This window comes from Musa acuminata, chromosome BXJ3-8 (assembly GCF_036884655.1).
Source record: "Musa acuminata AAA Group cultivar baxijiao chromosome BXJ3-8, Cavendish_Baxijiao_AAA, whole genome shotgun sequence".
Lineage (NCBI taxonomy): Eukaryota > Viridiplantae > Streptophyta > Magnoliopsida > Zingiberales > Musaceae > Musa > Musa acuminata.
Window position 1 is genome coordinate 3,560,846 of NC_088356.1, and position 20,492 is coordinate 3,581,337.

Consider the following 20,492-nt stretch of genomic DNA (forward strand, 5'->3'; position numbering starts at 1 on the left):
AGAAAACACCTTTTCAAATAAATCTTTTGAAAAGAAATTCTTAATTTGAACAATTTATAACAGGGTGCATGTGCGCCGATCATCTCGAGTCCTACGAGATCCCGCAGGCGAACTGTTCGACCCAAGTCCGCGATGGGGACGACGAGACGATGGGCGTCGAGATATGGTGGGTTGCCGGATCGAAGTCGACTCAACCCGATCCGATTCGAAATCGTTTTCGGTCACGCGGTCGTCACGTGCCATCTTGTATCGGCTCCGCTCGGCTCGGAGCTATGGCGGGGAATTAAAAAGGTGCGGAAGGAGCAGGGGTTTCACGTGAAGCAATCGAGAGGACAGGCGAGCCTCGTGATTCGTGGACGGAAACAGTCGTACTGTCCTCACCGTCCGATCCGCACGGACCTGTGGGTTGGATTAAACGCGAAGCGAAGAATACGGAGCAGTAAACGACCGGAGACCCACGAAGCGGACCCGATCGTTCACCGCCGGTCACTTCCGCGGGCCCCGCACTCAAGCGCCTCGGGTGAGACGCCGCTTTTATGGATTGCGTGTTGTTGGGGTGAACCGCTGTTGGTCACGCGAGTCTCGTGCTCGTGGAAGGCGGGCAGCTGCGGAGAAGCTGTTCACGAGTCTTACGCTAACACAAATCCACCATTATTTATTATTATTACTATTATTTGTTTTTATGAAGGTGAATTTGCATGAATCCCATCACGAACGCCACGTGGATCGTCTCGGTGTCGGCGCCCCAAACGATGTAATGGACGCCACTCGAACCACATGGTCTAGGGGTCAAGGTGGGCCCAACGATTCGGTGCGGCTCGGCTCGGCTCGGCTCGAGGTTCTTGGCGTTACCACGTGTACTTTAAGGACTCTTCGCCGCTGGCCCTCTTCGGCTCCTCGTCATCCCCCTTTCTCACGACGAGGTTGTTAGGGTTCGCTTCCCTATCTCTGCTCCACTTCCGCGCCTCCCTCTTCATCTTCTGAGCTCTGCGGTTGATTCTGTCTGGTCTTTATTCGACCTCGTGCCCGCTCCGGGCGGTTGATTCGTCTGATCTCGAATTTGTGTCGTGAAGAGGAGATCTGGGAAGGGGAATGGTGGAGGTGGAGCTGCAAGGACTGGGTATTGGACGCGAGTTGAGTTGCGGAGGGGGGATCCGGGTTGGGATGGGCACGTTTTGGTCGGACGAGGATCGGAAGATGGCGCTGGCGGTGCTCGGTCACCAGGCATTCGACTACCTCAACGCCCGCCACGCGGCCTCCTCCGATGGGCACCTCACCGCCGTGGGCGGAGGGGACGCCGACCTCCAGACCAAGCTCCAGGACCTCGTCGAGGGGCCCGGCTCCGTTGCCTGGGCCTACGCCATCTTCTGGCAGATCTCGCGGTCCGACTCCGACGAGCTTGTCCTCGGCTGGGGCGACGGTCACTGCATCGAGACGGGGGACGAGGAGGAGGAGGAGGAGGGCTGCGGCTCCCGCCGCAACCCCCTCGACGGCGCGCACCAGAAGATGCGGAAGCGGGTGCTCGAGAGGCTCCACGCGCTCTCCGGTGGCTCCGACGAAGAAAACTACGCGCTTCGGCTCGACCGCATAACTGACACGGAGATGTACTTCCTGGCGTCCATGTACTTCTCGTTCCCCAAAGGCGAGGACGCTCCTGGAAGAGCGCTCGAGTCCGGGAAGCATATATGGATCTCCGAGGCGGTGCTGGCATCGCCGGCGTGCTCCAATCACTACGTCCGGGCGTTTCTTGCGAGAACGGCGGGTTTCAGGACGATCATCTTCATACCATTCGAATCCGGCGTGCTTGAATTGGGTTCGGTGGATCCGGTGCCGGAGAGCTTCGAGGCGCTGCATATGATTAGGTCCCTCTTTGGCCATGGCCTTAGTAAGGGGGAGGCGGCGCCTGGCGAGAAGACAGACGAGAACAATGGCCCCGTTTCGGTTTCGCGCTTTGGGGCCGACAGCGGTCATGTCGCGGAGTATCCCAAGATCTTCGGGAAGAATTTGAAGCTTGGGCACGCCCAGCTTAACGGGCGGGCTTCGATCGTGAGCATGGAGCAGAGGCCACCGGAGACGATCGCGAAGCATGGCGATCACCATCAGAAGAGTCCGCTGCTCCAGTGGAAACAGAATCACCTCGTGAATCCTCATCAGCAGAAATTTGGTAATGGCGCACCATATGTTCGATACATAAACGGGGTAATGTCGCCTCAGAAGCAACAGCTGCAGCCGCAGCGACAGCAAGCGCTTCCCCGGCCCCTGCCGCCGTCGGGGCAGATCGATTTCAGCTCAGCGGCGGCGGCGGCTGCAAATCCCGCTCCCGCCGGCGTCTTGATAGGTCGTGCGGGTGCGGTAGACTCGGAGCTCTCGGACGTCGAGGCACCTTGCAAAGAACACAAACCAGGCGGAACTGAAGAGCGCAGGCCCAGAAAGAGGGGGCGTAAGCCGGCGAACGGCAGGGAGGAGCCGCTCAACCATGTGGAAGCCGAGCGCCAGAGAAGGGAGAAGCTGAACCAGAGGTTCTACGCCCTGAGAGCCGTCGTACCCAACATCTCCAAGATGGACAAGGCCTCCCTTCTCGGCGACGCCATATCCTACATCACCGAGCTCCAGAAGAAGCTCAAGGAGATGGAGGCGGAGAGGGAGATGTGGGGCGACCCATCACGTGTGGATCACAAGCGGCCGCCGCCGCATTGCCCTGAGATCGACATCCAGACGGCACAGGACGAGGTAATCGTCCGGGTAAACTGCCCACTGGACAGGCACCCCGTATCCCAGGTCATCCAAGCTCTCAAGGATTCACAGATCGATGTGGTGGACTCGAAGGTCGCTGCAACGAATGACAGCGTCCTGCACACCTTCGTGGTGAAATCGCCGGCCGCCGAGCAGCTCACGAAGGAGAAGCTGTTTGCTGCTTTGGCTCATGAGTTGAGGGCAACATGACAGTGTCCAAGCAGCCAAAGTAGCTGGATATTGGAACCATTTGATGTTCATAGCTATACAGATCCGCCCATTGTGTAGCAATTTTACTAAGTACTTTATTAGATAATTTCTTTTGTAGTATTCGTCGGTCATATCTTTTCTAATCTTTTGCTCATTCCGATGTCTTTAATCTGCTTGAATCCTCCTCGTATCTGCAGTCCTGATGAGATGGAGTTGACGTTGGCCGCAAAATCCAATTCACTTCAGGTTCGTTCCTCTCTATTTCTCATTCTAAAGATACACTATTCTTAGGTAGTAAGTGATTCGTATGCATGAACTCTCTTTTGCTACAACTCTCTGCAGCTCTAATAAGAAGAAATGGGACTTGATACCAGTCTTGTGCAGCAAAAACCATTTCCCTTCAGGTTCTTTCTCTATGAAATGGTTATCTTTTCTAGTGTTCTCTGCCTTAAAATCTTTATCTTACTAGTTGCAATCTTCACATGCCTTCAATTTGTGTGCTAGCTTATCAGTGCAAGAAACTCTCCAACGCTTTGTTGCTCCATCCGTGCCAGAGGAAAAATCTTACGCTTAAGTCGGGTTAGGGATGCCTATCTATGCGATGAGGAAACTCGAGTCTTGAAGAACATATGAAAAGAATAAACAGAAGACATTCGCATGTGGAGAATTGAATAGTTTTTCTTCTGCAATGGATTCCCCTCGCCGACTCCAGAGAGGTAAAGTCCGTGTGTGCATGTTCCAGCTTGGAAAGCTTCTTCCTGATGGTGTCAGCTTCGGCACAACATTTGATTCAGTGGTGTCAGACCACGGGTTTCAGATAAAAGTTCCAGGAGAGGCACGCGGCAACAGTTGACAACTTATAATAGTACCGGAACGGTTGGCTGCTCAGCTCAACCATTTAAAGCAAGCGCCGAAGCACATGGCATACTTTTTGGTGCAAAGCCAACGTCAAATTACACGCCAGCGTTCCGTTCCAGGAATCAAGACGCTGCGCAGCAGGAAAAGGAGTTACATGCACCCGTTTCATGTGGTGCCAACTTTGGCTCCAAGGCGAAGATTCTTGAGAAAGACCACTGAGCTCACTTTGGTTTTGGTGGAGATATTTTTTTCTGCCCCACTTGATCACTTTTGACCAATTTGTGAAGGTAACACATGGTCACTTTTGACCAATTTGTGAAGGTGACACATGGTTTGTATCTGATGGTAGTATTATCACCAACTCATTAGCTGCCTGCTCATTGCAACATTTTTCCCTATGGATGGTTTGCGAAACTTACAGCCCTCCTTGAAGATTTGTCCATGCAACTTGTTTGTACATATTCGAGCAGCATACAAGGGTCTTGTATTAGATTTGACAATCATATTTCGGTTAGATCTCTTCACCATTGTTTCAGATTTATAAGTAGATTTCTTGTATTAGGTTTGACAATCTCTTCACCATTGTTTCAGCATACAAGTATTAGGTTTGACAATCCTATTTTGATTATTTTGGTTAAATCTCTTCTTGAATGTTTAAGATTTGTAAGTAGAGTTCAGAGATAAAACAACTCCGAAAATAAACCTCCAACTCGTAGCCTATGGGTTTTTTTTTATTGTGAAGAGACTGCATGAAATATCAACCATCTTAACACTGACACTTACGGATGATACAAAACCAGATGAGACTATTGGTCAATATTGGTATCTGTGATTCAGAAAATTCGGAAATTTGCTGCTGCTTATTGGTCAATATTGCAATTTGGCAGCCGCCTATGTTTTCCTTGTATATAAATAGCATCAGCTGCAGGCCGTGTTTGTGTGATGATAGAACGATTTGTTTTCGAACAGCTGATCTCCTAGTGAAACTGTAGGTGATTTCATTAGTAGGTCAACTTTTCACGCGTGTTCAATCAGATGTCGGATTCAGTTGAAATATACGTCAATAAACAGGGCAGTAATGACTCCTATGTCTGGACGCCAATTAGACTCTAATGACACAGTACTGTCTAGCTTACAAGTCTAGATTCCAACGCAAGAAACATGTGACTCCCATTTCCACTTACCACGGGAGGAATATGCCGATTCAAGGACAACGACAACAGGGTCATTTAGTTGGTTCTTTGTCTTTATCCTTCACGTGCAACCTAGTTTAATGATTTCACGAGTGAAATACAAATAACTCGTACGAGATCCGAATCTCGTTGAACTTTCCGAGAGACGGCTCTCCATGGAATTAATAAGTAGAGGCTGGCAAGAGCCTACTACACGGTAGCCACCACCTTGCCATATGTGGTGTGTACAAATGGGTTGGTCCACAGATGTCTCCCATCATTCACCCACTGCTATAACTTCCGTTTCACTAGAACCGTTTTGGTAGGTCGGCCAAGTTTTTTCTAGGACGTGGATACAAAGTTCATGCGTCGGTTAAGTCTCGACAAACGCACAAGTCTGTCGAAACAAGAAGCCACGCACGAGTGCACAGACCGTCCCCCTACTAGGAGGGATGGGTCCCATAGAATATTAGTTCAATAACACAATGGGCCCGAAGGCCCAGGTGTCTACGAACATATATCGTCATGCTTCACCTTCGATATATATGAGTTCCAGATGACAGAAGTAGAACCCTAAACTAACTATTTTATGTCACGTTAGCTACTACAAAAAACAAAATTCACCTTCTTGAAGGTTGACTTGGCAGGGTCCTTCCTATTCGGCTTCATCAGATTCAAGGTCATCTGCAATGAATCCATCCAGAAAACTTGGGTTAGATATCAAATACAATAACATAAAAGCTGGATATTTACACACGCAATTGTATGTATATGCAGATTTACAAGAACTGATGCAATCAAATTAAATAATAATAATTGACCAATTTTTAATTTATGGATGGGCCTGCAAGCATATTGTTACAAGGTGAAAAAAAAGGGGGGGTTAGTTTTGATCATCACATTGGAAATATATATTTTACAGCCAGTGGCCACATTAACTAAGTTTGTTCTATGAGATCCTGGGATTGAGCCCATTTAATCTGCATGGTTGACATCCGTAAACAGGCTACAATCTAAAGCTTAAATATAACAACAAATATCTCTCTATAAAGACATCTTGGTAATCAGCCCATTGTCATGCAATTAACAGGTCTCAAGTTCAGGTGATAATAAAAAAAAAAATAGTAGGTCAGGAACCATGTAGCACATAGGTGAAATTCCCATAAATGAGTGTAGAGGAGACTGAATCTTATTCATTAATAGCTAAAAGAGGCCTTTTCTACAACACACCTCATCAAAAAGGCACTTCTTTCAAGTAGAGGTCTTGCAAACATCATATTTCAGTCCGACCCTTCCAGCTTCTTGATGGCAGCCTCAATTGCAGGTACAGCATTCCGAAACGCTTCCCACTGTTCAACCGTCAAACTTATCCCTGAAAGCACAACAGCCATATCAAGTCATCAGAAGGATAACAAAGAAAAGGAGTAATGAGGGCAGCAAATCATTTATCATTTTTCAGAACCAGAAGGATACGCATCTATCATGGCATAGCCATACACACTGATTTCTGCAGATGCATAAGCATATACATAAACAGAAGGTAGATAAGGGAATGATGACAAACACAGACGAAACGTTATCAGAGTTTGATCAAAACGGTGGTACCCTATATTTCCTTCTGTCACAATCACACGTCACAGCTACAGCTCTCATTTGTTAGCTCCACAAACAAAAATGCATAGGGGAGCTCCAATGTCACGCAATCCGATTCCTCACATCAGTCCATATGTAAAACTCATAGCTACAGCTTTAACTCAATCATTTCCTAATGATTGTTGTACCTCACAAGTCATACTACGTCATACTAATTTGCTGACCAAAAATATCTTGACCCATAACTACCAAGGTGTTTCAAATATTAAGGCGTCTTACTCTTAGGAAAACAACGTCTAGCATTGAGCCACTTATTTGAGCAATATGCTGACATTTAAGTTTTGTTCTTCAGTGCTTAGCCAAACTACAATCTACAACTGTGGGACATTCATTTCTTGCACTAACTAGCAGTATATAATTGGCCACGGCGTATTTGACCACTTGATACACCCAGTAACATAGTGGTCAGTGAATCAGTCAGTATGGTATAGGTATAAATGGATAATGACACTCAATACAAGTTTTTACCAACCGGAGTAGAGAGAGAGAGAGAGAAGCAAAAGGGGAGGACTACCCGAGGAGATGGAGGACAGTGCACATTGGCAAGAGGAGACAGACAGACGAGGATGAAGAGGAGACAACGGTTATACAGCATCATTAACACAGGAGGCGGTAAATGAAGAGAGAGAGAGAGAGAGGACAAGAAAAGAGAGGAATGAGTGTGTAAAATAGACAGAAAATGAAAAAAGAAAATAAGGACATCGCAATTGTCCTAAATATAAAAAAAACTGATGCCAACATATATATATATATATATATATATAATCGTTGGGCCTTTACAACTTTGTTGTTGTTGTATATCTGTAATTGGAATCGATAATACAAGATAAACTTATTGTCCAGCGTGGTTTGGTATTCTTCCATTGACAACCCGATAAACCCTGTAAGATGAACTTAACAGGATAGTATAGCCTATACCGGACCAAACCGAGCAAGATCACCCAATCCTCTTTTATGATGAGAGCACATGTTTTCTTGATTTGATAGAACTTACTTTCGAGGAAAAAGTTGAATGATGAGAAGCATAGAAGTACGGTTTGTTAAAGTAAAGAAGGAAATCTATAATAAAGACCATGAAACATCTAGTTCCGATAGTGTTCTAAAAACCCTACCAAAATAATATCTCCATGACCTTAGATAATAGTGTTCTAAAAACATCTAGTACAGGTGCAAAAGACCTAGAAAACATATAAATATTCAGCTAAATCATGATCCCAAGAACCTCGGAACAAACTATCAATTTGATTTTCCATACCTCTTCACATGCAAGTCTTCGTAACAGAACTAATCCTCCAATAACAATGATAGTAGTAATAGATGCGCTATTATGGCGACTGATTATTATATCAGCACAATAACTGAATTTGGGTATCTTTAAAATGCCAAAATTAAGGTCTTCAAAATGTTCGCTTATTTTCTTATGCTTGAACTACTGCAACACAAGCTACTTACAATATTGAAAATTTTAGAAGGGAGTCTAAACTCCAAACACTTCCTCTCCGGTGCATAACCCATTGGTCTTATTTATAGCCGGTATTTAAAAATCAAAGGGAAGTAAACAAGAAAGCAAAGAGTATTTAGAAAGCAAAAGGAAATAGATGTATCACTATAATCCTTTTCCTTCTTTGGGATAAGCTACTTGTAGAAATAGACATTCAAACTGCATCAAAGCAGCATCAACTAATCCTCTCCCAAGTCATCCATCTTCAAAGGAAGAAACAACCATTCTCTCGGCCCGTTTTAATCGTGACCCTTCCATACTCTCTGATGATGGATTTGGGCAAGATGCAAAATATTATGTCAAAACTGCTAAACCTAAGAAAGGCAATCAGCAGGAAAGCAGGAAGAACTAGAAGTCAGAAGACAAAGATCACCTTTGGAGGAAGGCAGCTCCTTGCCGTCCTTCATATAGTACTCTCGAATCGACAGCAGCGTCTTCCCTCTGAAGTCCTGAAGCGTCACCCTTCTCTTACTCGACAACTGCGACAAGAAGAATCAAACGAATCAACGGAGCAATATGGGGAAAAGGGAAGCATAAACACTAGGGTTTCTCTAATCCCCTAACTGCTCAGGGCTCGTCGAGTAACTTACGCGACAAATGATTAGATCGCCGTCATCATCATACTCTTTGGACCCTCGACGCCTCTTCTTCGCGCCCTCATCCTCATCTTCCTCTTCCTCTTCCTCCTCCTCCTCTCGATCTCGTTCCGGTTGCTCCACCGCCACTTCCTCTTGTTCTTGTCCCGGATCGGATTTGTCGTCGTCATGGCCGTCGTTGCTATTCTGTGAGATGAGGAAGGATTCGACGATACCACGGACGAAAAGCTTGCGGTCGCGGTGGGAGAGGTCGATGCCGAGCCTCTGGGCCGCCAAGGAGCGGACCTTGAACTCGGTCGTGCTCGTCATATCCGCGTCCCTCAGGATCTGCAGCACCGTCTCCTCGATCTGTCGCTTCGTCTCCTCGTCCATCGCCTCGCTTCCTCCCCCTTCTCTTCTTTTGCCGAGCGAGTCGGGACGGTGTCAGGGGACGACAAAACCCTGGGACGGAACGACCAAATGTTACATCGATACGAGTAGGCGAATCATTGACCGTTGGATCTTCATCGTTCGATGGATATAGACTATAAGGGTGCCATTCAAGAGTTTGTTCTTAGGGGCCGATCGGATCCAACTGGAGTTAGGAGCCGAATCCGAGAAGCTATTGATCCGAAATGAGCAAATCCTTCTCAAGTAAAAGATCAGGAGCTCCACGTATGCCAACAGCAAAACAGATATCGGTCTCGTCAAAGAAAGACTTCGGTCTTGATGGTTACTACGCAATTGATAAATCTCGACTTCATATAAGAAAGCCTTAATGGTTATGACGCTATTAAGAAAATCTTGATGATTATTACGCTATCTGGATGCTTGGTTATTTCAATCGAAACAATTAATGATAAACAACTATTTTCTAAACATTATTAAATTATATCATAAAATTTAAAGTTTAATTTCACACTTTATTTTTCAATTATCAATGTTAAGAGACTAATGACATTTGAACTAGTATAGAAGTCACTAAATTTATTTTTTTAATATTAAAATTATTTAATTACAAAATTTTTAGAGCCGATTGATATTTGAATCAGTTTACAATTTGATGGACCGTATTAATAGGTCCAATCGATGACAGACAAAACAAAGAAAAATGAGCAAAATTAACAACGGAATTACATAATACTCCTACAAGCGAAAAAAAAGTCATGAAGAGAGCAACAAATAACTAAGAAAAACAGATCAGAAGTATTTGTTCTAAAAGAAATATAAAACGACTACAATCATTGTCATAATTAATTATGGTAGTAACTACATAAAGCAAAGGCAAACCATTAAGCTGTAAGAAGCTGCCGCGTGGTTTACGCTTTAAAGGTACATACAGTTCCTACCACCGCCTATCTCGAAAGAAATTTCTAGAACCAATTCCAGTGAAAACTTTTACATCACGCCGGCACCGTTGCCATGTCCAGTCTTCCAACCAGTTGCTTGCAACATTGCCATGTCATCACGACGGCACTGTAAACACAAACAGTAAGAGGTGAGACAAATGTCAAAAAGGAAAACTATATGAAAAGAAAACGACCTATCTTAGGACCTGAGAAGCCCTCTGTAATAAACTCATGTAAATGGTTGAATTACTGAACTGTATGATGTTCATGTTTGGCTTAAATCAGCATAATGCATCCACCACTGAACACACAAGAAATCTCGAACCTCTTGTTATTTTTCGATTGTAATGAGTCGTAAGCCGTATCTATAAAACCATTAGAAACATGCAACAGAAGACCTCAACAAGTTCTTATACGGCCGTGACATCCCATGTTGAGGATTAAGGGACAAAAACAAGGACTGCAACGTTAGTGAGCAATAAAATTTCATGACCATTAATCTTGTACTTAATTCAAAATGTTAGTATGAAGATGCAATTCACCTTATCAAGCAATGCAAAATATACATCACAAATTGCACCCTAAGTATGATCTCATTTGATTCCTAATGAGCAACAGTCAAATGTAGGCATAGTGACTTACTGTAGGTTGAAGTGTCAATCTGCTCTGGCAGCTCCTTAATGTCCACCTCAAACCTCTCTTGCACCTTCAAGTTATAGCAATATGACAATCAGACAACACTTAGAGATCAGCAAATAACACACACATTGTTCGGAACATAATAAAAAATACCTGATTGAGAACATCAGAGTCTGAAGCCGAAGAAACAAACGTAATAGCAAGTCCTTTGGTACCAAAACGACCAGCCCTTCCAACCTGAAGAAAAAAAATAATCCTAGGCAGTTAGTAAATTAATGAGTTTTTCACTTGCATCTCATTTTAGTCAAGTATAGAGAAAGAGAATGACCCTGTGGAGATAAGTGTCAGCGGAATCTGGCATGTCATAGTTTATCACGATGTTGACTCGCTCAATATCAATTCCCCTCCCAACCAGATCGGTAGCTACAAGAATCCTTTTAAGACCTTCCTTGAAATTCTTATACCTCGTCAACCTGTGGATTATCACAATAAAAAACTAAATACAACTGAAAGGGAGAACTTGTATCAAAACTACCAATGGAACACATAACATACAAGATGTAAACGCCAACATGGACAGAACGGACCATATCACATTAGTTCTATTACTGTTAGTTCTGTTTCCAGCATTACCACCACAAGAACTGACAAATCACATTGACAAGCAAAAAAGCAATTTGCACAAGTGGTAGTGCTGGTGTAGGCAAAGCAAGAAAGGAATAGGTTGGTCCGAGAAGGATGTCCCTTGAGTAGGGTTTGGGTGTGGTAAGGTGACTGGAGATGCAATGGTGGTTGTAAGAGGTCATACTGACAGAGGTAGTAGTAGAGAGGTGCACAGGACAATAGATCAGGTGTTCAAGGTGATTGTTGTGATGGTGCAAGTGGTAGCAACTCAACCTGTCCACAATAGAGTGAGTCAGGTAGAGGTCGGTGATACATTGGAGGAGATGATAAAGGTTGTGGGAACAAGAAATAGTTGGTAGACATGGATCGAGAAGGTAATGGTAAACCACATTTAAGATCAACATATTAAGAAAGCATTTCGTATAACACAGAAAATTCAATACGGTTACCTTTAAGTTCTGGTGAGAATTCTTTTGATTGACAGGATATCTCCCAAGATGGTAGGATAATGTTTAAGAGGTGCATCAACTGTAATGTAACTCAAGACACAGAATTCCTTCTAAATTCTGGTGAGAACTACTTTTGACAAAAGGCTGTCACACCCACAAATCCCCTGAATTTCTAACCATATGTGACCAAGAAACAGAATACTAAAATATTCTAAATTCAATAACTACCAAACCAACCACCTTCGCTACTCCTTTAGTTCATTATTTAAGCTTTTATCAATTGATTTTCTGTTGTTTTCACCAGCACCCACGATTACCAACTACGTCAAGTGAAAAAGTGCCACAAAAAGATCAGTGACAAGCCAAAATCATAAAATGTAAAATGACATCAATCAATATCAATAGCCCTAAAACCTCACTTTTTTTGTTTGTGTACATTTAAGAGAGCTAGATAAATAGCCAGATAGATTAAATCATTCATATATCAATAGTCTCATTAAATTTTGCTAATGAGATTTGAATCCATTATGATTGTAGCCATTATGATTGTAGTTAAAGCAAGCTTCCTAAATATCTCATTATAGTATTCTCAAGACCAAGAGAAGAGCGAAAAGTGTTGGCTTGCAAAATCCTAAAGCTAAGATACAGCACACACTTGTAATTGGAGAATACACATCATCCAAATGAAAGCCAAAATTGAATGCTATATACATTAGCATAGAGAATCAAGCCAGAGAGAGTACGGTCATAGCTATTTACCTTTCCTCCTGTGACATGCCAGAGTGGATACAGATTGATGGGAAGTTGCACTCGACAAGTAACTTGTTCAGCTCCGCTGCTCTACTCACGCTTTTCACAAAGATCACAACTTGATTGAAGTCCAGTGCATCCAAAAGATCATTCAGTTTCCGGTTCTTTTCCAACTCGGTTAGTTTGATGTAGTGCTGCATGATAATGGATATTTAATGGAGAGCAATAACCATCATAATGCTGGGAATCAGAAATATAAAATCAGGTACCTGTACTAGACCATGCAATGTCAGTTTGGCCTCATCGTCAACGTATATTTCCATAGGCTGAAAGGGAAGAAATGTCAGATTAAAGAGGATTAGGGTCTTGTCCTCAAGCTAACTGAATCCAGTACCAAACCAATGATGTATGAACTGCTGGCCAGTTCTGTAAACTAATAGCCACATCAAGGGAACTTCTGATCACCAGTAACCCCCAAAAAGAGCACAAAAAAGTTGTCTGCACTCCACGGATCATTCTTCTCCTTCACCATATACCCAAGTAAAAGGTCCTCGCCCCCCACCCACATAAATAAAAAAAAATTACCATAAATCTAGGAAGACAACAGACAATAACACCAAAAAGCCTGATTCATAAACCTCTCGTGGGTGCCAGACCTTGAATCTATAAAGACCAAGACCTTTCAACCCTTTAAGCCACCCAATCATACCAACTAAAACTGGGGTACTAGAAGACTAATCAAACTTCAATAACCTGCTGATTGTGCATAAGCCACAGGTTATCCATAACCAGAAGTCAGAAATAAACTAGAGGTAAAAACTCAAAGACTTCTAATCTGAGCTGGCCACAGGACATTACATCTTGCATGAATCTTTTGCACACGGGGCGGATCTCCTTGCTGAGAGTCGCTGAGAACATCATAACTTGCTTGTCGTGAGGTGTCATTTTGAAGATCTCCTGAACGTCTCTACGCATATCTACAGAACAAACACAACTGTGAAGAGAACTTCCAGGATGTATAGAGGGGCAAAAACAGCCAGATCACTTGCAAGTTAATAGTCAACGGAAAACATCAAAAAGCCGGGGAAAAAAAGCATACCAAGTGACTCGAGCATCTTGTCACATTCATCAAGAATAAAGTGCCTCACATTCTTCAAAGAAAGATCTTTATCTCTTGCAAGTGCCAGTATTCTTCCTGGTGTGCCGACTACAATATGTGGGCATTCATTCTTCAAAATATCCTTGTGCTTCATGATGTGAACTCCACCATAAAAAACAGCAACCTTAATATCAGGCAAGTAAGTGCTGAACCTCTCGAACTCGTGGCAGATCTACAAGATTATAGCAAAAATGAATTCAAAATCCTCAAAACATCAAGCATGTAAAATAAATTATTCCTCAAAAAAGTTATAAACCTGATAAGCCAATTCCCTTGTATGACATAGCACAAGTGCAGCAACTTGCCCTGCAACGGGCTCAATTTGCTGTAGAGTTGAAAGAACAAAAACAGCAGTTTTCCCCATTCCGGACTTAGCTTGGCAGATGACATCCATTCCAAGGATAGCTTGAGGGATGCATTCATGTTGTACTGATGGAGAACCAAACAAAATTGGAGCAGTAGCCCAGTAAGTAAAAATTAACCTTCTTGATCCTTTTAATGGAAAGCTTTACCATTCTCCAGACTCAGGAATATGGAAGTACTGATTACCTGCAAATTTAAAAAAATTCATGTATCTGTACTGAAAGCATGTAGAATAAATTCCCTTAAACTCATGATTTTTGCTATCTTAAGCAGTTTACAACAATAAATTAGTGTAGTTTTACAACACAAAATTAATTCTCAAATAGCTTAAAATATAATATTTTCACCAACATTAACACTGTTCCTTACAGGAAGTTTAAAGATCCACTCATCCACCAGACCCAGAGTGTGTTCCAAACTAAAAATAATAAACTCAGGACTTCACCTATAAGAGAAACAGGAATTTTTTAATTGCCGCTAGAACGCATAGATGCATTTATCAATGCTCATGTATTTAGAATTACAAGTTCTAGAAACCAGAAGCAGTACTACATCATATACTAGAAAATGCTTTTCAATCACAAAAAAGGCCACCAATCTGTGCCCTACATTAATGCCTCTACTGCTGTAAAATTGCACTCATCTCATAATAAAGTTTTTGGTAACCCATTCGAGTCACCATATCTGTTATAACCATCAACAGTTGTGAAATTATGCACTCCAAGTCAAGAACTATGTCTCTCTTAAATATATTCTATATCATGTTTCACCTACTTAAAAAGCAGATAATTTTATACAAATGAAATAACATGCTTTGATGTCATTTCTTATTTTTGCAGTACATTTAAAATTAATTAATAAAGCAGCTTATGTGAAGCTTGACTTTAAATAGTTGTCGAAGATTTTGGATATCTAGACTTCTACTCTCCATGGGCTACTATTGTATGTGAAAAATGGTGTTGACTGTAACTGGGTAACAGTCAGAAGCTTTGACTGGGAAACTGGAATTTTATGTACAATAAGGTTGTAAGACTGATTCCCTTATTGCTTTGATTTCCCTTTCATTTCCCCAACAAACCTCAGATAAGTTTCAACAGAAACAATAGTTTCAAGGGTGCTCTTTCCCAATAAGAAAAAAGAGGGAGGAAAAGTAAGCAACGGAATAACCATCCAACACCTCAATTAAGAAAAATTACAGGATTGAAGCTTGAACATCCTGCCCAGATTAACCAACTTCTTTATGCTGCTCTCAAAAAGAGATACAAATCAGATCTTAACAAGACTATCACAAAATATGAATGATTATCAAAGTTGCAATTTAAATATTGCAACTACTCATGGAGGGCACCCCACGGGATGCCATGCATCAAGAAAAAGAATGAGCAGCATTAAATTTGCTTCTCATTTTCCATAAAAGAAGCAACCAAAACTAACAGCACCAAGGCACACCTAAACTGATCAGACTATCCAGAACACCGAAACACATGATGTCCAACAGGTATAAACTTCAAGTCATTTACCAAGGAAGCAGTCTGGAAACACCTAATATCAACCACAATATAACAGCATAACACAACAACTAGAGAGGACTCAAGCAATATACTACGTCATTGCCTAGTCAATAATAAAATAAAAGAGATGGTGTATTAGCTCTTTGCCCCATCCGAACAGTCAGATTCCACTCTCATATCACAACAGATAAGGAACCACTAAACGCAAAGAGAAGGCAAATATTCAGTACAATCCATCAAGATCATCTACTTTTACCTGTGAATATAATATTATCCACACATCAACAGTAGTGTCAGCCAAACATCAAAGGACATACATTCTCTCTGTCATTAATGATATACTATGGCTGTCGCAAAGTAACCGGACACAAACAGGCCAATATGTAATTATGAAATTTGATATTCGGGCACAATAATCGCAGGGAAAGAAAGAATGTTTCCTTGAATTCAAAAATCAACATCAACATTTATAATCTATAACTTGCCTTCGGATGGGTGCTCAAAACCTGAATCTACAATGGCACGGAGAAGTTCTGGCTTCAACAGGAAGTCTCTGAAACCTGAACTGTGAATTCCAACATAACCCCTGCATTGATCAAAATATTAAACGGTAAGCTACTTTTGTATTGCTGATAATAGAACCAACACCAATCCAGTGACAAAATGACTAATGATCAGCAAGAGAAGGCCTACAACAAACACAGGTAGAAGCATAGGGGCACACAAAAAAAGAGAACCCGTGGGCAAGGGGAAGAAGAAATAAACTCTAGACAACCACACGATGCAAAACTATAGTACGAAGAAACTAAACGAGCATGTAACTCCAAATGACTCCCTATTATATGATAGTAAAAAAGTCACGTTTATATTACTACATGATTTCTTTTGGTACTAGATTTCACATGAAGGACACAATTTTCAGTATATAGTTGTTCGAGGTGATAAAGAATACTTAATTTGGCGTGAAAATTTCAAACATGCATAAATCAATAAATCTAAACACAAACAACTTAATAACAAAGGGAAAATACTTGCAGTAGCCAATGAACAAGGGGAACGAACTAGTAAAAGGTTTAAAACTTACTTCTTCACCGCTTCACCAGAGGCCTTAGCAGCGGCGGAATCAGGGGCCTTCTCCTCTTCCTCCTCGTAGTCGAGAAGCTCCTCCTCGTAAGCATCGTTGTCCCTGGCTTCACCCATCCTACACCAGGGGAGAACAAAGATCACCACCCAGATCCATGAAGACCGAACGCGAAAACGCATAAATGGAACCAATCATTCACCTTCGAGACCGGAAACGGCGGATTAGGGAACGAAAGGTGGCTGAGAGCGCGTCTGCAAGAAAAAATCAAGAGCAAAAGGGAAGAATCGGCAAGGGTTTTGGCGAGCGAGATTCAGAGGCGGCTAGGGTTTGAGGAAGAGGCGGCGGAAGGGTCAAAGAAACAGGATGAGATGAGGTAGGAGCGACGCGAGCAATGGGTATATATCGGTAAGAGTAGATTGGGTCTGTGTGACAACGCAGTGAGTGTGATCTGACCGTCGAAACACAAGCAACGAGAGCCCGATCGAGGCACCAACGGGCAATTTGGAGTCGATCCATGCTCCCAACACCCGACTCAACTCACGACTTCGCTTCGGCTTATTGGGCACACCACTTGTTGGCATACGACCTCGACAACGACAAGAAAGCGTCGCGCCAAACTCCACGGGTTTCGGGTCCGACACCCGACCCGACTCAAAGCACGACTTCGAGTTGGCCTCTATCGGACACCGCGACGGTTCACACGAAGTCCAATGTCGAGACTTAAGTCGTTTCAATGTCTCTCACGATCGAGCTCGCGATCTCGAACGGTACACGTTGGCTCATCTACAACTCGTGCATACTATCACAACAATTTTCCTCAAATATATAATTTCTTAATTTGATTTCATCAATTTAATATATTATTATTGGTGGGGTCTTCTTCTGTATCACCAAAACCTAACAATGCTCCGACAAAAGGAGCCAGAGAGAGCACCTTTGTGGTGTCGGGACATCAGTCGTGCCTCTGGTAGTAGAACGAGTCACGACGAGGGTCTTATCCTTGAAGATAGTCACCGTTATCCTATCAGTCAATCCCATAAGTCACTTATCTATTTTTTGATGGATCACGACAGGAGAGGAAGATAAAATAAAAGTATATTAAGTTTAAAAATAATCAGGCTCGAACTGGTGACTTTCACCACGTCAATATAACACTGAGTTATATTTCTCCCCGATGAGAAATGATTGACGACATGAATAATACTTGATTAGAGGAATGATATTTTTTTTTGGAGTAATTCGTAATTGAAGATAATATCCCTAAATTAAGCATATTATAATAATAAAAATATTATTTAAAAAATCCTAAAATAGAAATTTATGTGATTTTAAGTAAGTTTTGATTTATTTTGATAAATTTTAGACTCAATTACAGATATAATCCAAAAACAGAACAGTGTAAGTGTGAGTGGATTCAAATATTATTATTTTTAAATCTAATTTTTAGAATTATTTTTAAACTGATTAAATTTATCAACAAATTATTTTTTAAAAAAATTATATCATTAAAAGTTATCAAATTTAGCTCAATTTAAAAAAAAAAATTTGGCTCATTCACATATGACATAACATAAAAGGCTCGATAAAAATGATAAAAATAGAAAATCATGTTATTTTGTATATTTGGGACTATTTCAAGGGTTTAAAAAATAATAATTTGTTTTGACAATTTTTTGGCTCAATTATACTATTTTTTATATGGTATGAAAGTAATATAACTATATTATTTTTGAACCAAACTTTCAGCTTTCAAACTGATTGATAAGTGCAAATGTTACAAATTGATTCATGGATTCATCAAGGTTTATCAAATCTAATTGGATTTATAAAAAAAAAATCATCTCATTCACATATACCTTAATGATTGTTAAAATACTAAAATGAAAAATCATGTTATTTTATGTATACAAAACTATGTCATGGATTTTAGAAAGTTTGGATTTGTTTTGAGGAGCTTTAGAACCAATTATATTATTCTTTTCTATGGATGACAGTGTAATTATTTTCAGATATTGTTATATTTGAACCAAACATTTAGAAGAATTACTTTCAAACTAAATTAAAAATATAAATGTTGTAATGGCTTCATAGAATTTTATGAAATTTAGCTGAATCAAGAAAAATTCAACTCATTTATATGTTGAATTAATCATAAAAGACTCATTTAAAATGTTGAAAATGAAAATTCATATTATTTTATGGGTTTGGGACCATTTCAAAGGTTTCAAAAAAGTTTATATTTGTTTTGACAAGTTTTGGATTCAATTATTCTTTTTTTTTTACAATGCCCAAAAATAATGTAATTGCTTCCATGTTATTTTTAATCAAACTTTTAGAAATGGTTTCAAACTAAATAACAAGTGTAAATATTATAAATTGATTATGGATTAAAAAAATTACTGAATTTATGAAATTTCAGCTCATTCACTTACTGAGTATATTATAAAAGGCTCGCTAAAAAGGTAACAAAACAAAATGAGAAATCATGTTATTTTGATTTATCCGTATTTATTTCAAAAGTTTTAGATATTTTATTTATGTCCTATAAAGATATGAAATTAGACTTATTTAATTTTACCTATTTAAGATGAGTTTATCATTTTTGTCATGAATATAGTTATATATTTAAAAAATAAATAAATATACTAAAAAGATTTTTTTTTTATTTTAAGGTACATTGCTTTTAGTTTCTATTCTCATATGAAAATAATAATAATTTATCACTATCTAGACAATATGTGTTTGATACGTGAATAATAGCCCGATGTCATATTCATGTAATAGACATGTCAACTAATATATTTAATTCAACATGTCATGATATTACAATCACAATTAAGTCGGAGAGCAATATATAACTACTCTTTGTAATTATCGATGATCTCAAGAATAACAATATTCAAAGTCTTATAAGAAAGTTTTTTATATGTATTCCCCACAAACATAAATATTCTTCAATAATTCATTCTAGATCATCTAAACCCCGAGCTAACTTAAGCATCGAAAGAACTTTTTGTTCTAATATAGTTTTATATGTTCAAAACAATATATGAAAAGGATTTTGCTTGTCTCTTAATTAGCAATATATGAATTAACAAAATTGAATAATGAGGATCTAAACCCAAAAAAGTAGAACCCTTATATCTCAAACCTTATGGCTTGAGCACTTTGAAGATTAATATAAGACTATTTAAAAATAATATAAATTATGTCTGTTTTTATCAAAAAATATCAAACTTTTTTACAAAACATTGAAAATGTATATTAAAACCATATTTTACTATTGTTAGCAATTAAAATACCTCATTTTGATAAATACAACTCTTAAAAGGTTGAAATTTTTATTTTCATATTTTTGATAAATTTAAGATGAAATAAAAAGTTGTAACTATGCCATTATTTTTATTACATTTATATTAATAAAATTTAGATTTTTTTATATTTTTATTGTTACAATAATATAATGATATTATTTATTTAGGAGGAGTTCAACTTTTGGTTTAGTTCAATACAATAATTTGGCTCAACATAATAAATTTAAAAATATGAGAAAAAAGGAAAAAAAACAAAATAAAAATTATTTATTGAGGGTTACTTTTGTTATTTTGAAAATTAGAGCCTCTTTGTAAACAAATGAAAACAGATGCATTCCTTGAAATACAAATAAAATTAGGAGTTTTTCTAAACAATTTGATGAATAAATACTATTAGATTAATCTAAGTTAGTTAATTACAATGGACTCTTCTTATCATACATATATTACCTTAAATTATATAAATGGTTAAGAAGCCTATCGTGTCACACCATCATATTATGTTTATAAGGGTTAATTATAGATTATTATGTAATTAGATATATTTA

At 40.0% G+C, this 20,492-nt stretch overlaps 3 protein-coding genes across 6 annotated transcripts; 1 reads left to right on the forward strand and 2 right to left on the reverse strand.

Annotated features, from left to right (window-relative positions):
* Positions 1-873: 873 nt before the first annotated feature.
* On the forward strand, positions 874-4,333 carry LOC135645964 (transcription factor MTB2-like). 3 transcript variants are annotated; one of them, XM_065164952.1, is made up of 4 exons: positions 874-3,189; positions 3,286-3,347; positions 3,448-3,659; positions 3,738-4,333. In XM_065164952.1, exon 1 carries the CDS (start codon positions 1,093-1,095, stop codon positions 2,941-2,943), a length of 1,851 nt encoding a protein of 616 aa, XP_065021024.1. In that variant the 5' UTR covers positions 874-1,092; the 3' UTR covers positions 2,944-3,189; positions 3,286-3,347; positions 3,448-3,659; positions 3,738-4,333. The 3 variants fall into 3 exon arrangements, with proteins under 3 accessions (XP_065021024.1, XP_065021021.1, XP_065021022.1); XM_065164949.1 differs by having other exon boundaries at positions 3,448-4,333; XM_065164950.1 differs by having other exon boundaries at positions 3,456-4,333.
* Positions 4,334-5,479: 1,146 nt separating this feature from the next.
* LOC135645601 (RNA polymerase II transcriptional coactivator KELP-like) lies at positions 5,480-9,165 on the reverse strand. The gene is made up of 4 exons (XM_065164143.1): positions 8,718-9,165; positions 8,501-8,606; positions 6,204-6,345; positions 5,480-5,657 (listed from the first exon to the last, which is right to left on the reverse strand). Exons 1-3 carry the CDS (start codon positions 9,093-9,095, stop codon positions 6,254-6,256), a joined length of 576 nt encoding a protein of 191 aa, XP_065020215.1. The 5' UTR covers positions 9,096-9,165; the 3' UTR covers positions 5,480-5,657; positions 6,204-6,253.
* Positions 9,166-9,889: 724 nt separating this feature from the next.
* Positions 9,890-17,005, reverse strand: LOC135645600 (DEAD-box ATP-dependent RNA helicase 15). Of its 2 annotated transcripts, none has more exons than XM_065164141.1 (12): positions 16,830-17,005; positions 16,631-16,747; positions 16,032-16,132; positions 13,929-14,101; positions 13,613-13,844; positions 13,372-13,490; positions 12,783-12,839; positions 12,523-12,707; positions 11,019-11,163; positions 10,844-10,927; positions 10,694-10,757; positions 9,890-10,178 (listed from the first exon to the last, which is right to left on the reverse strand). In XM_065164141.1, the coding sequence occupies exons 2-12, from the start codon at positions 16,744-16,746 to the stop codon at positions 10,168-10,170; spliced, it is 1,287 nt and encodes a 428-aa protein (XP_065020213.1). In that variant the 5' UTR covers position 16,747; positions 16,830-17,005; the 3' UTR covers positions 9,890-10,167. The 2 variants fall into 2 exon arrangements, with proteins under 2 accessions (XP_065020213.1, XP_065020214.1); XM_065164142.1 differs by having other exon boundaries at positions 13,929-14,221.
* Between the last annotated feature and the right edge of the window lie 3,487 nt (positions 17,006-20,492).

Coding starts and splice junctions, on each gene's coding strand:
- LOC135645964 (XM_065164949.1), top strand. CDS start 1,093: ATGGTGGAGGTGGAGCTGCAAGGACTGGGTATTGGACGCGAGTTGAGT.
- LOC135645601 (XM_065164143.1), bottom strand. CDS start 9,095: ATGGACGAGGAGACGAAGCGACAGATCGAGGAGACGGTGCTGCAGATC. Junction 8,607..8,717: donor GCGATCTAATCATTTGTCGC/GTAAGTTACTCG, acceptor TTCTTGTCGCAG/TTGTCGAGTAAGAGAAGGGT. Junction 6,346..8,500: donor GGAGCTGCCTTCCTCCAAAG/GTGATCTTTGTC, acceptor TTGTGCTTTCAG/GGATAAGTTTGACGGTTGAA.
- LOC135645600 (XM_065164141.1), bottom strand. CDS start 16,746: ATGGGTGAAGCCAGGGACAACGATGCTTACGAGGAGGAGCTTCTCGAC. Junction 10,928..11,018: donor CTGACACTTATCTCCACAGG/GTCATTCTCTTT, acceptor TTTTTTCTTCAG/GTTGGAAGGGCTGGTCGTTT. Junction 10,758..10,843: donor ACTCTGATGTTCTCAATCAG/GTATTTTTTATT, acceptor TATAACTTGAAG/GTGCAAGAGAGGTTTGAGGT.